This window comes from Molothrus ater, chromosome 18 (assembly GCF_012460135.2).
Source record: "Molothrus ater isolate BHLD 08-10-18 breed brown headed cowbird chromosome 18, BPBGC_Mater_1.1, whole genome shotgun sequence".
NCBI classification, from domain to species: Eukaryota; Metazoa; Chordata; class Aves; order Passeriformes; family Icteridae; genus Molothrus; species Molothrus ater.
Genome location: NC_050495.2, coordinates 4,912,921 through 4,929,250, shown reverse-complemented (window position 1 = coordinate 4,929,250; position 16,330 = coordinate 4,912,921). Strand labels below are relative to the sequence as shown.

The window sequence follows — 16,330 nt, the reverse complement described above, 5'->3', positions numbered from 1 at the left end:
ACCGGCGGCGGGAGCGAGCGGGGGGATCCCGGAGCATCCCGGAACGGCGCGGAGCATCCCCGAGCCGCCGCAGCCTCCCGCAGCCATGGCCCGCCCCGCCGCGCCCGGCCCCGCGCCATGGTGAGCCCCTTCCCCGCTCGCCGCCCCCCGTGCCGGTGCCCCGGGAAGCACCTCCGGCCCTTCGCTGATTCTGTCCCCGGTTCTGGGTGAGGTCTGGCAGCTCCCGGGGCTCAGCAGCTCGGTCCCGGGCCGTGGAGGGGCGGTCCGGGAGCGGATCCAGCCTCCCGCTCCCGGCCCGGCAGCAGCGCGGCTTCCTCGGTGCCAGCTCTGAGCCAGCCTGGGCTCCAGACCCGGGCTGGTCCTGCGGGAAAACTCCCGCATGAAGCTCGTTCCGAGCTTGTGCTGGCTGACAGGACAGGATGCAGAGTTACTGAATACGTGCGTTCAAGAAATTCTGAGCAGAACGATATCACATCGTCAGAGGGACGCTGCTGTCTCCTGCTTCTTGGGAGCTTTGGGTGCAGGCAGCACCCGGGAGCTGCTGGAGATGCGCGTGGATAATAATTCTCGATAATTATAATAATTATTGTACTCTCTTATTTATAATTATCCCGTGTGCTGAGGGTGCAGTATCTCACAAATCCACTTTTTTTTTTCAGGTCTCCTTCCACGTGTCTGAGAGTTGGAGTTCTAGAACCTATTTTAAACTCACAGAAGTGGTCAAATTTAATAATGAGGGACCTTTTTGGTGCTGATTTTGGGTGTAAACTCAGTGTGATTGTGCAAAGAATCAATCTCTCCATTTGCAATAACTTTTTGTTGCTCTTCCGTAGAAATAGACAGGAGAGGGAGAAGGGTAACAGTTTTCAAATACACAATCATTTTTGCCAATGTTTTTTAGGTGGAATTACTTTTTCCTTTATGATGGCTCAAAAGTGAAGGAGGAAGGGGATCCTACAAGTGCTGGCATCTGTTATTTTTACCCTCCCCAGGTAATGTCTGCTTTATTTCAGTACCTGTAAAGTAGTGCTGATGGTTCTGGATCAGGAGGGGTTGGGCTTCCAGGTGGTTTGGATTAATCCTTACTTAGTAGTCACAAGAGTTTTAAGAAATTTTTAAAGAAATCCCAATTCTCAGTTAGCTCCAGGTGGAGCAGGGCTGGGCTCTCAGGGCGCAGCAGTGGGGTTAAACTCTGCTCCCTCCCTGAGGAATGGGCCAGCACAGCCCAGCTCTGTCCTGCTGATGTGAATAAACACAAATGAGGGATGAAAGTTCCTCTCCATAAGCCCCAGGACCTTGTGCTGCCTGGAGAAAGCAATCCAATTCTTTTTCTCCCAGAAATTTGCCTGTTCTATTGCGATTGATTTATAGAATCCTAGAGTTGTTAAGGTTGGAATAAAGTCCAGCCGTGAACCCAGCACCACTAAACCTTGTCCCCAAGTGTCACACCCACACATTTTCTTTCTCACACTTACAGGGATGGTGACTCCACCACTGCCCTGGGCAGCCTGTGCCAATTCCTAACAACCCTTTCTGCAAATTGAGTTGAAATGATAATTATTTTTTATTTAGACCTGAAAACAACAGTGGTTTTTTTTTTTTCCTGAGTTCTTTTAATGGGAAGTTAAAGCCTTTGCTCCCTGGCAGACTATCCCAGAGCAGCAGGAGCTGCTGTGTGGGCAGATGGCCGGGGTTGTTCGCTGCCTCACCGAGATCTCCGGGGCCCCTCCCAGCCTGGTCCGCCTCAGGAAGCTCAAGTTTGCCGTGGTGGTGGATGGAGACTTTCTGTGGGTGAGTTCAGGAGCTCCAGAGCAGTCACAGAGTGAAAACAGCCAGGGGCTGAAGGACAGGATCAGACCATGAGGGTTTATTATTCAGGGTGTGGGGTGCACCCAGGGAGAGCTGGGGATGGTCCTTGCAGTGCACAAATTTCATTTCATTCATAACTTAAATTCTGTTTTCTGTGGCTTCGCAGTCACTTCAGCTTCCTGCAGAAAAATTTCAAGCACCTCATTTCTGTGCCCACACCCAAAGGGATTTCTTATGATGTTCCTGGCTGGAAACAGAATCCCAAAATCCCAGACTGGTTTGGGCTGGAAGGAACCTTAAAGCTCATCCAGTTCCACTCCCTGCCATAGGCAGGGACACCTTCCACTGTCCCCATCCAACCTGGCCTTGGACACTTCCAGGGATGGGGGATAATGGGATCCACATGCTGCAGTTTGTAAGGACACAGTCCAAGGCCAGGCTGGATGAGGTTTGGAGCAACCTAGGCCAGTGGAAAGTGTCCCTGCTCGTGGCAGGGGGTGGAACAGGATGGGATTTAAGATCCCTTCCAATCCAAGCCATTCCATAATCCCACGATTCCACAAACCACTCAGTCTCAGTGACCACAGACAGCCAGGGACTGCCTGGCCTGAAGCTCTTGAGCAACCAAGAGCAGCCCTTGCTCTGCTCCCTGGATGCACTCCAGGACCCAAGCCCTGGAAAGGGGTGGATTTAACCCTCCAGGGAACAAACACCTGGTTACTTACAAGCCTTTGTAGAGGATGCAGCCTGCCAGGACATGGGGGAGCCCAGTCCAACCTGGCCCTGGACACTTCCAGGGATGGGGGAGTAACAGGATCCATGTGCTGCAGTTTGTAAGGACACAGTCACTGTTTGAAAGTCTGATTGTTCTTTCCTTCTAGCCCTCAGCATCCCCAGAGCTTTGTCAGTGCCCACAGACATTTAGTATATAGAGAGCAGCGTGTGGCAGTTGTGACAAAAGTGCCCCAAACCATCCCTGGGAACTGGGCTGAGGCCAGTCAGCCCCATTTAATTGGCACTGGTGCTTTTCTTTCAGCAACTCAAAAACTAGATGGAGCATCATCATAATATAAATAATGAGTTAATTAGAACATTTTGAAGTACTTGTTTTCAGGAAAATGTTCTTAGCTATTAAAGCACCAAGTTAGGTCATCTAACGTGGGAAGGGAGTGTGTCTGAAGCTCTGCATTTCTGATATATATTTATTTATCCTGTCTGTGCCAGGGCTCTTGTGTGGGTATGTTTGCATTTCCTTTTCCTGTGACTGTGATTCCGAGGGGTGTCTGCCTGCACAGAGCCGCCTGTCCTTGTGTGAAAGTGATGAGAGCTGTTCTCACTTGTCGTGCCCGAGTTCTGTCAGGCAACCTCCTGCATGCCCTGCTGTGTGTGCTGCAGGTTCTGGGCTGTGCTGTGGAGCTGCCTGACGTGAGCTGCCGGCGCCTCCTGGAGCAGCTCATCGGCCTCTTCACCTTCTACCACGGCCCCGTGCGCGGCGCATACGCGGTAACCAGGGACTGGGACAGGGGGACAGGGGACTGGGACATGGTAATCAGGGACTGGGGACAGGGGGGCACGGGGACAAGGGACATGGTAATCAGGGACTGGGGACAGGGGGGCACGGGGACAAGGGACACGGTATCCAGGGACTGGGGACAGGGGGACAGAGGACTGGGACATGGTAATCAGGGACTGGGGACATGGGGACACGGGGACAAGGGACTGGGACATGGTGACCAGGGACTGGGACAGGGGGACAGAGGACTGGGACATGGTAATTAGGGACTGGGGACAGGGGGACAAGGGACACGGTAACCAGGGACTGGGGACAAGGGACTGGGGCATAGTGACCAGGGACTGGGACATGGTAACCAGGGACTGGGGACAGGGGACTGAGGACAGGGGGACAAGGGACTGGGGCATGGTAACGAGGGACTGGGACATGGGAACAAGGTGACAAGAGACTGGGACACGGTAACTAGGGACTGGGACACAGTAACCAGGGACTGGGACATGGTAATGAGGTTCTGGGGACATGGGGACATGGTAACGAGAGACTGGGACATGGTAACCAGAGACTGGGGATGTGGGGACAGGGTGACAAGAGATTGGGACATTGTAACAAGGGACTGGGGGCATGGGGACACAGTAACAAGAGACTGGGGCATGATAATGAGGGACTGGGGACATGGGGACACGGTAACAAGAGACTGGGACGCGGTAATGAGGGACTGGAATATGGTAAAAAGGGACTAGGGATGTAGAGACATGGTAAGGAGAGACTGGGACATGGTAATGAGGGGCTGGGATACAATAACAAGAGACTGGGACATTGTAGCAAGGGACTAGAGACATGGGGACACAGTAACCAGGGACTGGGACCTGGTAACGAGGGACTGGAGATGTGGGGACCTGGTAGCAAGAGACTGGGACATGGTAACAAGGGACTGGGACATGGTAATGTGGGACTGGGGACATGGGGACACAGTAAGGAGAGACTGGGACACACTAATAATGGACTGGGACATGGTAATGTGGGACTGAGGACATGGGGACACAGTAAGGAGAGACACAGTAATGATGGACACAGTAATGATAGACTGGGACATGGTAATGTGGGACTGAGGATGTGGGGACAAGGTAATGAGACTGGGACATGGTAACAAGGGACTGGGACATGGTAAGGAGGGACTGGGGATGTGGGGACATGGTAACAAAAGACTGGGACGTTATAGCGAGGGACTGGGAACATGCAGACACAGTAACAAGGGACTGAGACAAGGTAACGAGACTGAGACATGATAATGAGGGACTTGGGACACTGTGACTTTTGGGGCAATTTAAACACTTCCTGTCTCAGCTCTGGTGCCCCAGTGTTCCCTTCCTCCTGCCAAGGGTCACACATCCAGGAAGTGGGACCTGGAAAAGTGAGCAGCTCATCCCCACCATCGCTCCAAGGTCCTGTGGGGCTCTGCTGAACCTTCCCCAGATGTTCACCCTAAAGAGTTTCCCCTCAGTACTGTCTCCCACCTTTCCCTGACCTATCTTGGCCCTGTGGACTGCATCTCCCATCCCAAGTGCAGGGACACTTTGCAGTGACAGTGTTTGTGGGGGTTTGTCACCCACAGGCGTTTTCCCAGGAGGAGCTGAGCAGGGAGTGGGACAGGTACATTGAGCACATCCAAAAAAACACCAGTGACCTCCACAGGATTTTCAATTCTCTCTGGCATCTGGACAAAACCAAGGTAAGAGCCTGTCCTCTGCAGTGCCCCAGTGCCACTGTGTTTGTTCATTTGCTGCTTGGAGCTTTCCCAGGGTGCTGTGGCCTCACTGCCTTGGTTCTCCCTGCCCAGGTGGATCCCCTGCTTCTGCTGAAGGCAGCTCTCATCCTGCAGACGTGCCAGCGCTCTCCCCATGTCCTGGCAGGCTGCATCCTCTACAAAGGCTTGTAAGTAACCAGGTGTTTGTTCCCTGGAGGGTTAAATCCACCCCTTTCCAGGGCTTGGGTCCTGGAGTGCGTCCAGGGAGCAGAGCAAGGGCTGCTCTTGGTTGTTCAAGAGCTTCAGGCCAGGCAGTCCCTGGCTGTCTGTGGTCACTGAGACTGAGTGGTTTGTGGAATCATGGGATCATGGAATGGCTTGGATTGGAAGGGATCTTAAATCCCATCCTGTTCCACCCCAATTTCCACTATCCCAGGTTGCTCCAAGCCCTGTCCAGCCTGGCCTTGGATGCTTCCAGGGATCCAAGGACAGCCACAGCTTCTCTGGACAACCACTGCCAAGGCCTCACCACCCTCATGGGAAGAATTCCTTCCCAATATCCCATTTAACCCTGCCCTGTGGCAGTTTGAATCCATTGCCCCCCTGTCCTGTCACTCCAGGCCCTTGGAGTCTCTCCAAGGTTATCTGTGCTCGTCACCATGAAGGAGTTCAAGGCTTGGGGTTCAGTAGAAATCTGCTGCTTTTGATATTCAGCAGGATGTGAGGACTGAATTTCTGAGTTTTTTTAGGGAGAAGTCACCAAGGAAGAGGGGGGTGTGTGGATGTTGTGCTCTCCCAGCTGTGTTCCCTCTACAGCTGTGCAGCTCAGTGCAGGTGTGTCTGTGTGTCCCTGGTTTGTCTGACCTGCTGCCCAGGACCACTGTCTGTACTGACAGGAGGTGCACAGGGGGATGAGCCAGGATTCCCCATGAGAAATTCCAGCTCCTTCAATCAAAGATGACTGAATGACTTCAAGGAAAGCCTCCAAGGTGGCCCTGAAAGACAGGAGGTGGGGAATTCCGAGAATTCCTTGGCAGCAGCGCTCAAGTGCCATTTTTCTTTGGCATGAACTGTTCCAGTGACACCTTTTACAAGCACTGGAAATGTGCCACAGGGGGAGCATCTGCCAGGGAGTGACCTCATAGCTGCAGGCAGGACACTGGAGTGAGTCACTGCAGCACCTGAGAGCGAAGGGACCTGGACATTTGACTCGAGGAGGGACTTGGGAGCCTTGTCCTGCACCAGGGTGTGTCACCCTGTGCCTCTGGTCTGTCTGGTAGAGACACTTTGTCACCAAATGTCATCAGAGTTGTCTGAGCTGATGATCTCTAAATTCCCTCTCAAGCCAAACCATTCTGTGCTTGTCTGACTTTGCTTTGTCCTTTCAGGATTGTGAGCACCCAGCTGCCACCTCCACTCACTGCCAAAGTCCTCCTGCAGGGCAGAGAGTCCCCAGGCCAGGTATGGCACTGAACACATTCCCTGCCAGCAGATTCCTGTAAGGATGTGCTGTGGGAGCTCTTGTCACACAGATCTGGCATGTGTCACCATGGGGAAGGACAAATATTGGTGATGATGCTTAAAACTTTTATTACTCATGATTTTAAAAAGGTTCCAAGACTTCTGCACTAGGAATTAGCTTTTTTTTTTTTTTTCAGTCTTTAACTTACTGAATTCATGAGTTCTCATTTATGTGGTGTTTTGACTGGCTTTTTACACAAGTTTTGGTATTTACTGGGAAATCCACCAAATGAGTCTCTGACAAACAGCAGTTTTCATTTGCTTTAAAACTTGTCAAAAATTAGTATGTATGTGATCAAGATGTTCTGTAAAAGCCATCAGTATGCAGATATAAAGGCAACCTTTGCTTTTCTTCTGCTTGAATGAAGGGAGTTTCTGTTCCCTGAGCAGGTGGTGATGATAAATCTGGGCTCTGTCCTGAATTTTAGGTGTATTTTGGTTCTTGGGAAGCTCCCCTTGACTTTGAGAGCTCCCTAAGGACCAAAACACTTCCCAGCACCAAACTGTCCCAGCGTTTGCTGGGGGGGTGGTGTGGGGTCTGCTGCAGCCTTGGGGGACTGGGAGGGTGACACAGGTGTCCTGGTGTCCCTGATCCATGCACAGAGCTGATTTTTGGCTTTTGTTGCAGAGTGAGCCTGGAGCTGAGGAGCTGCAGGAGCCTGGTGAGCATCCAGCTGCATCCTTTGGGCTGCCTTCCCTGCATGGGAGCACGGGCTGGTTCTCTGGGATTCACAACCAAGCTGTGCTGGGTGCTGGAGTAGCTCCAAAATATCCCAGAGGGTGTTGCTGCCACCAGCCAGCCTGTGCTGTGTGATCAGAACCAGCTCCTTCTGCTGGGGTTTGCTCTTTTGGGTTTGATTCCAGTTCTGCAGATTCCCAACCATGCCTGCCTTAATTCCAGTTCCCCATGTGGCCACTTGGCCACTGCCAAGCCCTGACAACAGATGGCTGGTGCTTGCAGTCCAAACCTCCAGCCATCCCCTCTCAGCATCAGTGTGGGGATGATCTGCCAGGATAGAAACACTGAGGGGAAATTTAACTGTGGCAGGCATGGGAAAATGCTGGGAGGCTGGAAACAGCTGCCCAGCTCAGTTGGGATGCAGGATCATGCAGCTCCTGCAGAAGCCTTTGGGCTGGTGAGGTTTGGTGTGGTGGGCTTTGCAGGGGTCCAGAACGAGGGAAGAGATGAGAATCTTGACTCCATGTTTTAGAAAGCTGATTTGTTATTTTATGATATATAATTAAGAGAAAATGGTATATTAAAACTATACTAAAAGAATAGAAGAAAGGATTTCATCAGAAGGCTAGAAAGGAATAGAAAAGAATGATAATAAAATCTTGACTGACCAGAGTCCCAACACAGCTGGACCTCTAATTGGTCATCAAATAGAAACAACTTACATGAGACCAATCAAAGATGCACCTGTTGCATTCCACAGCAGCAGATAATTATTGTTTGCATCTCGTTTCTGAGGTCTCTCAGCATCTCGGGAGAAAAATCCTGTCAAAAGGATTTTATGAAAAATATTTCACAATTCATATTTTATGAAAAGTCCTGTCAAAGGGATTTTTCATAAAACACATCCATGACAGTTTGGATTGTGGCTTTAAGCTGGGACAGGTTTGTTGAATCCTCCCCTGCTCCTGCAGAGCCTCTGCTGCCGCCGGGTGTCCGAGTCCTGCCCGTGTTCCTCACAGCAGAGGAGGTCTCTGCTCTCCAGCATTTCCCCGTGGAGTGGATGGCCAGGTAGGAGACCAGCCTGAGCCAGAGGCAGGATGTGCAGCAGGAGCTCACACTGTGCCCCTGTTCCCATTGTCACTGTTTTCCCTGGAGCTAACTCAGGCTCTGTCACTGCCTTTGGAGCTGCCTGAGCCCCTCAGGCTGGGCAGAATTCCCCATGTCCAAATCCCTGCTGGGAGCAGCCTGGAGCAGAGCTGCTTCCCCAGACCAGCTGGGAGCTCTTGTCCCTCAAGCACTGCTTTGTGGCCAAGGCAGGGACATTCCCAGGAGCCTGCAGGGTAAGATTCCCAGGCTTTTCACCTGTGTTAGACCTCGGCCCATCCTTTTCCCAGATCTCTTTGTAGCAGGGGGTGGATCAGCCATTGATCAGTGCCAGGAGCCAGTGGGGTTAGCAGCCATGGGATAACTCCACACGGATCCTGCTCAGCATCTCGTTCACTTGTCATCTCCCTCTAGGTCACCCATGTCCCCAGCAGGCCCCAGAGGAGAGGAGAGTGCTCTCTGCTCCCAGGCAGTTCCAGAATCAACAGGAGCTCATGAAAACCAAGCCTTGGATGGAATCTCTGTGCAGGAGTCCCATGAGGACACATCAGGCACGCCTGCCCCAGGAGATGCTGTGCAGCTGGGCAGCCCTGCAAGTCCTCTGATGGACTTTTCTGGAATGGGAGCCGGCACAAGGGATTCTTCAGCTGCAAACCTGAGCGGAACAGGCAGTGAAAGCTCAGAGCTCAGCAGGAAAACATCCTTCCCCTCAGAGAGTGACACAGAGCAGCTCCCAAGCCCTTCCTCACTCCAGACTGACGGTACTTGGACTACAGGTCCATACCTGGAAGGCTTTTCCTTTCCCAACCCTTACTCCTCGGAGCAGGAGAGCCAGGACAAGGGGGAATCCCTTGCACATTCTGATGTTGGTCACTGTGCTTCCCAAAATTCCCTTTCAGTCAGCCACAGTCCAGCTGTTCCCTCTCCTGCCCAGGAGCTGAGCAGAAGAAAATCCAGTGATCAGGACAAGCCATGGACTGTGAGCCAGGACCGTGTGTCTGGGGGAAGTGACAGCACAGCTGGTGACCACGAGCGGGGCTTGGATTGTCCAGGTCCTGCTGGACACGCACAGCTCCAGAACAGGAGGCAGCCACTGGTCCCAGAGCTCCAGGAGGCTCTGCCCAGTGCCCCTGCAGGGGACAGGCCATGTCCCAGCAGCAGGGAAGGCAGCTGGGACAGGCTGGGTGGCACAGGGGCTGAGCCAGCCCAGCTGAGCCTCTACGTTCACTGCATCCAGGGCTTGGTGCTGTCGCTGCTGGCTGAGGAGCAGCTGAGCCGTGACCGCGGCGCCGTGCAGGACGTGGTGAGTGGGAACGCTCTGCCCCACTGCGGCTGCACTGCTGGGGGGCACGGGGCTCACAGCTGAGCAGGGAGAGTTGAATCGTGCTCCTGGTGCCTCCATCACCTGCTGGGTGCTGCGGCGGGCTCGGCAGGCTGCGTGGGAGCTGTCGGAGCCGAGCGGGGCCAGCCGCGTCTCACAGGCGGCTCCCGGTGCTGCTGCTGTTGTCTGGCACTGCCGGCTCCGGAGCAGAGCGTGGGGGTGTGACAGACACCCGCGGGCTGCCAGGGGCCCGTGCTGGAGCTGGGATTCGCTGCGGATCCCCGGCGGTCCCGTGGTTTTTGGGTGTGTTAAAGCCCCAGCCTGCGCGTCGCCGCCTCTCCCTCGGGGAGCACCGCAGACGTGGCTGGCAGCAGGACCCAGAGGGGTTCCCTTGGCTGTGGGAGCCTCCAGGCTGCTCCCTGGGGCTGGGGAGAGGGATGCCATGTGGGCACTGCACCTGGGTAACACCAGAGCAATCCCAAATCTCCCTGTGGTGGGATTTGGGTGCCCAGAGTCCCCCCACTCCCATCCTGCAGGGGCAGGATGTGCTGGCCCCCCGTCTTTCCTGTAAAACATCAGCTGCAGAGCTGCTGCCTGGCCTCTGCCTCCCTACCAGGAGCTGAGTCAAAGCTGCAGAGCCCTGTTTGATATGCCAGTTGCCATAGGAACAACCTAATTTCCTTCCCCAGCCAGACTGGAAGGTGGAGGGAAGCTCAGACTAATGCAGAGCCTCAAGGTTGCTCCTTCCCCTCGGAGCTCTGGGACACCTGGGGCCCTGGAAGCTGGGGAATGTCTGCTCTGCACAGCAGGGCTGATGTACCTGGCTTGGGATTGCTGCCAAATCAGCTGAGCCCTGAGGTGCAGCCAGGGCCCTGTGCACCAGACATGGCACTCTGTCCCCTTTCTGCTCGTCTGGAACAGCAGGGGGGACACAGGCAGGTGGGAATTGTCAGGCTGGAGAGTGGAATCCCTACTGCACAGGGATTGCACAGCCCATCTCCCCTGATGTCTTGCCCTGGCGCTGACAAGCTCTCATTCCATCCAGGTTCCTCTTTTCCCAGACATCCTGCTTCCATCTCACGTGCCCTTGTTTTGGATCTCACCAAAACTGCACTGTCACACACAGCCTGGAATTCAGCTGTGCCTGGGCTCTTCTGCTGCACCCTGCCATGGGTGCAGGTGTGCTATCCCTGAGGAGAGGGGCCCTGCATGTCCCACTGTCCCAGGAGGAGGTGCAGCTGGGCTCTGCTGCTGGTGGATTTCAGGCACAACCTCAGCTTGTCTGTCCCTTTGTTTATCTGTAGGTTAAAAATGACCCTCCACTCTCAGGGATGTCAAAGCTTAGTTACAATTAATGTTTTTTTGAATGCTTTGAGGCCCCCAAATGACACCAAAGAAGGGTAAAATATGCTACTTGTGCAGCTGTGAACCTCTGGGAGGGTGGATTCCATCTCAGACTTTCCCTGTGGAGTAGGAGGCTCTTGGCCTCGCCTCCTGCTGCTCTTTAGGTCTTATCCCTTCATTTCACTGCACAGAAAGGAAAATCTGTGCCATGACAGGGGTCAAGGATAGGCCAGGCACTGCCATCCTGCTGAACAAAGGCTTGATCCTCTCCCCAGTAGGGAAAAGCTCATTGGCAGGATGAGGATTATGGAGTTAATCCTCCCAGGGGTGGTGGGGGACCCCTGCCTGTGCCCTGCCTGTGCCCAGGGAGCCTCAGCATGATCAGGGCCTCTGGGCTACTGAAAATCCATCCAGAATAGCAGCTTGGCATTCATTCAGTGCTTTGTTGTGTGTGTCTGTGCTGCCCGGTGTAAGCAAAGGAATGTCCCTTGCTGGGGCTGTAAATCATGTGAAATGAGCCCTGGAGAGTCATGGTTGATGGTAAATTAATGGGGCCTTGCATTTTCCTGTAATTAGTAGCATCAGGTGGCCTAATGGCTGATTGTCAGGTTGGAGGGCCCTTTTCTGAGTCGTAGAACCCCAGACTGGTTTGGGTTGGGAGGGACCCTAAAGCCCATCCTGTTCCAACCCCTGCCATGGGCAGGGACAGCTCCCACTGGACCAGGTTGCCCAGAGCCCCATCACTGCCTCGGGAGCTCTGTGATTTGTCTGTTCCCTCCATGCCAAAATTTCCCAGCCATTTTAGGTGGAGCCTGGACAGCAGAGTGAGGAAGGGTCCAGTCCTTCTGTCACCTGAACTCCTTCCAGAACCTCCTTGAAGCCCAGGTGAGGCACAGGTGAGGCTCTGAGCTTTGCCTTTCCCTCTGTCTGCAGTACCACAGCAGCCTGGCCTCCCTAAATGGCCTTGAGGTTCACCTGAGGGAGACTCTGCCCAAGGACTCTTCAGCCTCAGCCAGGACAAACTACAGCTTCACACACTATGACCGTGTCCAGAACGTCCTCACAGGTGAGCCTTCATCTTCTGGGCCTGCAGGAGGGAGCAATGAGGAGAATGGGGTTTATGGGAACCTTTTTTCACACCTCAGACACCATTTCTCAGCCAGATCAAAGGACTCTGTTGTGGGAGCTTTGTATGTTGGGATTGAGGGTGTCCCCAGCCTGTTCTGCAGCTCTCCAGGGTGTGTGGTGAGCTCCAGAGCCTTTCCCTGCTCAGTGAACAGGGGCACACTGCAGAGTGGCTTTTTAACACCCCTCTTTCCTGTTTTGCAGCCAATTTGCCCCACACCCCTGGGCCCCTGGACCGGCACTTCCTGAGGGCAGCCACACTCATCCACTCCGACTTCAGCCAGCTCCCCACGGCCTCAGAAGTGATCATCAGGTAAGGGCTGCTCACAACCCTCCTGTCCCAGAAGGGCACAACCCCTTTCCAAGGCTGGCTGGGTTTTGTTACCACACCCAAGGACCAATCACGTTGCTTTATTCCCTAAATTTCCTTTGATTGTGGGTTCCTGGATGTTGAGAGGCTGCAGTGGCACCAGGAGGGTGGGCTGAGAGCACAGCTGAGTGGTGCCATGGCTTGGATTAAGATGCAACACTCACACAGTTGCCAGTTCCTGGCACTGTAAGGTTCTAAGACACAGTTTTAAATTTAGCTGTTCCTAATAAATTTGTGTCTCGGCAGGGAGCCAGAGGCACCCAGAATTGGCAACCTAGATATTGTTTTCTTGCACGGCTTGTTGGGTTGGAAACACACTGTGATGTGCATGGCAAACTCAATTGTGATGCACCAAGCAGGATGGTCTTATCCCAGCCAGAGCCCTTCCCAAAACCCAGAGCTTTTCCTGACATCCAGAGCCCTTTCCCAGGCCATGGCTGAAGTGGACACCCCTTTCCTCAGCTGAGCTGGGAGTGCACAGATTCCACCCACCTGTGTTTGTTTGTCCAAAACATGATGAAATAAAGATGCTCCTGGGAATTACACAGTAACTCTGGCACCGCTTGCCAAGGGAATGTGAATCACACACTTCAGTGCTGGAGAATTCCTTGTTTAGCATGAGCTTTGCTGGCTCCTTCAATCCAATCCTAAACTGACTGGCTAAGCTGGCATGTTCTCTGTTACCCCGAAAAAAGCAACTCCATGTGTGAATCAGCCTGAGTAACAAGATGACTAAAACTGCTTTCTTTTATGGAGAGTTGTCACAGAAGGGTGTCAGCAAACATAGCAGTTGCTGCTTTCCTCCTTCGAGGAGGAATCCAGGGTCCTTGGCTTTGCTCCCTGCCAGCCCTCCTGCAGGGAATACTCTGGAAGGGGGGATTCTTAGTCTTAATTAATGTTTTTAATCACAGCTTTGGTGGTGACTGAGTCTGACTCTTGTCTGAGCCTCATCACACCTGTGAGTGAACACGTGGTTCCTGCTGCAAGGTGCTGTGCTGGGATTTGGCTGTGGCCAGCAGCAGTGGGAGAGGAGGAATGTCAGGCTTGAGGAGTGTTCCAGGCTCGTGGTGTCCTGGGCTAGGCTGGCAAGGGGAATCTTTGGAGTGTGGCCACACACAGAATCCCAGAATCATTAAGTTTGGAAAAGCCCTCCCAGACCATCATGTCCAACCTGTGACCAATCCCCACCTTGTCACCCAGTCCAGAGCACTGAGCTGGACTCAGTCACAGGTTGGACTTGATGGTCTTGGGGGTCTTTCCCAAACTAAATGATTTTGTGCTATCTCACTTTCCCTTTTAAGGATGCCAGGACCCTTTAGAAGTTGGGTCTGGTTCCCTGTGGCCTTCAGGGGTTTGGTGCCTGTTCAGCTCCATATTCCCATGCTGAGACACCTGAAGGTCCCTCCCAAAACTCGGGATCCCAGTGCCCAGCTGTGAATCTTGCCCAAAGCTGTCAGTCTGACCCCTGCCCTTCCCTGCCCTTCCAGGAACGCCTCCACAGCCGTGTATGCCTGCAGGAATCCTGTCCAGGAGACCTACTTCCAGCAGCTGGGAGCTCCCCTCCGCAACTCAGGCGTCCCCAACCCTCATGACAGTGCCTTCAGCCTGCCCAGCAAGGCCAAGCAGAAGCTGCTGAAGCATGGGGTGAACCTGCTATGAGCTGCTGTGCTCGGACAACGGCTCAACCCTGTGAACGTTCATCTCCAGTAAGGAAAATCTCAGCTGTTTGTGCCCACAGAGGCAGGAGACCCTGCCCTGCCTCTCTGGGGTCTCCAGCCTGCCTGGCCCTGAGGAAGGGACACTCCTTGCCCTGTCCTGCAGCACGTTTTGGGCCAGTGCAGGTGTCACCGACAGCATTTACCAAAGACTGAGGACAGAATGCAATATCTTGGGGCTCTTGGTTTACATGGACTTTACAGGGACTCTCTTGTTGATCTGCAGACTCCCCACGTGCCTTGATCTGAGGTAAAACCTCACCTTGCTCTGAGTTACACAGCCCCCAGGCACTGCTGGCTTTCAGAGATGTCAGTCAGCCACTGTCTGTGCCTGCACTTGCCCTGGTCAGGCTTTGGCTTTATTTCTGTCCCTTAATCCATGGAAATGATCCTTCCATGACGTCGTGCCTTGCCTTGGTTAGCAGTGTCTGCTGCCTGTTGTCACACGGGAGCAGAACAAGAGCTGCAGAGCTCACAATCCCCCTCTGGGTGCTCCCAGGAGGTTGTTATGCCACAGGTGACTCTGGAGGGATGTCCCCATCCCTCCACACCTCCCTGCTCAGTGATGGTCCAGCCCAGCCCTGCCCTCCTTGTGGATGTGCAGCCCCACAGGGGCTCGGTGATGGTGATGGTGGTGTGAGTGTCCCTCAGCCTGTGCTCCCTCCCTCCTGCTGCAGGACCTTACTTCACTGCTCTTACTGCTTCATTTGCTCACACTGTGCAGACCCTAAAGTTGCCTCTTAGCTAATGGGACCAAAGAGGTTTTGTAACCCCTCAGCAGCTGTCCCCTTTCTGCTCTGACAGTGTCCCCAGTCACTGGTGGCTGGGGGGGCCCGTGGTGGTGGCTGCTTACACTGAGGGATGGATAGCTGTGTTTGGAACCTGCTGCTGGTGCAGACACACCCCTCAGTGTGACTGTGGAAATACAGGAGTCTCCAAGGCTCATCCCAGCAGCCTGAGTCACGTTGTTTTCGTGTTTGTGGTTCTTGGTGTGATGGGCTGGGTCGTGGGAGCTGTTCCCTGTTTACCTCCTCCAAGGGTGGTTCCTGCAGTGCTGGGGTGGAACAGGCAGAGCCTGTTGGTTCAATCAGTCCTGCAGGGCAGCTGCTTGGAAGGTTCCTGGTGGATAGATGTGTGACTGGTGTCACCAAGAGATGGTGAGCAGAGACATGAATGTGGGGAGGTGCTGAATCAGAGCTGGGCATGGGAAGGTCACCACTGCCACAGCTTCTGCTGCTCCCACTCCAGCACAGACAGTTCCCAAGGTTGCTCTGTCATCCCAGGGCTGCTCCTCAGACATTGCTGGGAATTTCAGAGGAGTCCAGAGGACAAGCCAGCTGCTTGCTCAGGGGTGGCTGGGCTCAGATGCCACCTGGCTGGCAGCCCTGGCAGCTGAGAAGGTGTTTCAGCAGGAGCAGAGTCGTATGGCACTGCTCCCATCCTGGGCATGGAAGGACTGTCAGGATCCTGTTGGCAGTGTAGGAGTGAAAACTCCCTGAGAAGCCTGAGCTGGAGCCACCCTGGTGACCTCCTGTTTCAGTTCCACCCCTGTGGAAGATGGCACAAGGTAAGGTGCTGCTTCCCTGGTGACTTCCCTCCATGCTTCCACTGCTCTGGTTCTGGAGGGAGCACAGGGAACATCACAAGGAAGAATATCAGGGAGGTTTTGCAGGGTGAGAGAAGGCAGGGGGGATGAGGGTTGTGTGCTCCTGGGATCCCTGCTCAGCTGAGCCAAGTGACTCCTCTGGGAGATGCTGCTCTGCCTGTCCCTTCTGTGCCTTCAGCAGATCTGGATTCCCTCTGCAATTCCAAGGAGAGGAAGCCTTGGAGCACCAGGAGCAGCTCCAGCCTGCTCTGCTCCTCGGGGAGATCCACTTAGATCCTGCCTGGGTGCTTGGGAAGCAGTTGTGTGCTCTAGCAGGAAACACAGAGAAGTGGAAGGAGAAGCCTGAGAGGGACAGGAGGGAGATTTGGCACAGCAGCAAAGCACCAAGCGGATGGATGCTCCTGCCTGCTGCCATCAGGGATCCTGCTCTGCAATCTGCTGAGCCGTCTGCCAGCCAGGAACAGCTGGGCTGGCTCTGC

General features: G+C 54.0%; 1 protein-coding gene across 1 annotated transcript; it reads left to right on the top strand.

Annotated features, from left to right (window-relative positions):
• Nucleotides 1–43: 43 nt before the first annotated feature.
• HPS4 (HPS4 biogenesis of lysosomal organelles complex 3 subunit 2) lies at nt 44–15,190 on the top strand. Its single transcript, XM_036392938.1, has 13 exons — nt 44–120; nt 902–992; nt 1,648–1,791; nt 3,205–3,312; nt 4,935–5,051; nt 5,160–5,254; nt 6,455–6,527; nt 7,216–7,249; nt 8,238–8,334; nt 8,785–9,673; nt 11,969–12,101; nt 12,365–12,473; nt 14,018–15,190. Exons 1-13 carry the CDS (start codon nt 86–88, stop codon nt 14,187–14,189), a joined length of 2,097 nt encoding a protein of 698 aa, XP_036248831.1. The 5' UTR covers nt 44–85; the 3' UTR covers nt 14,190–15,190.
• Nucleotides 15,191–16,330: the final 1,140 nt, after the last annotated feature.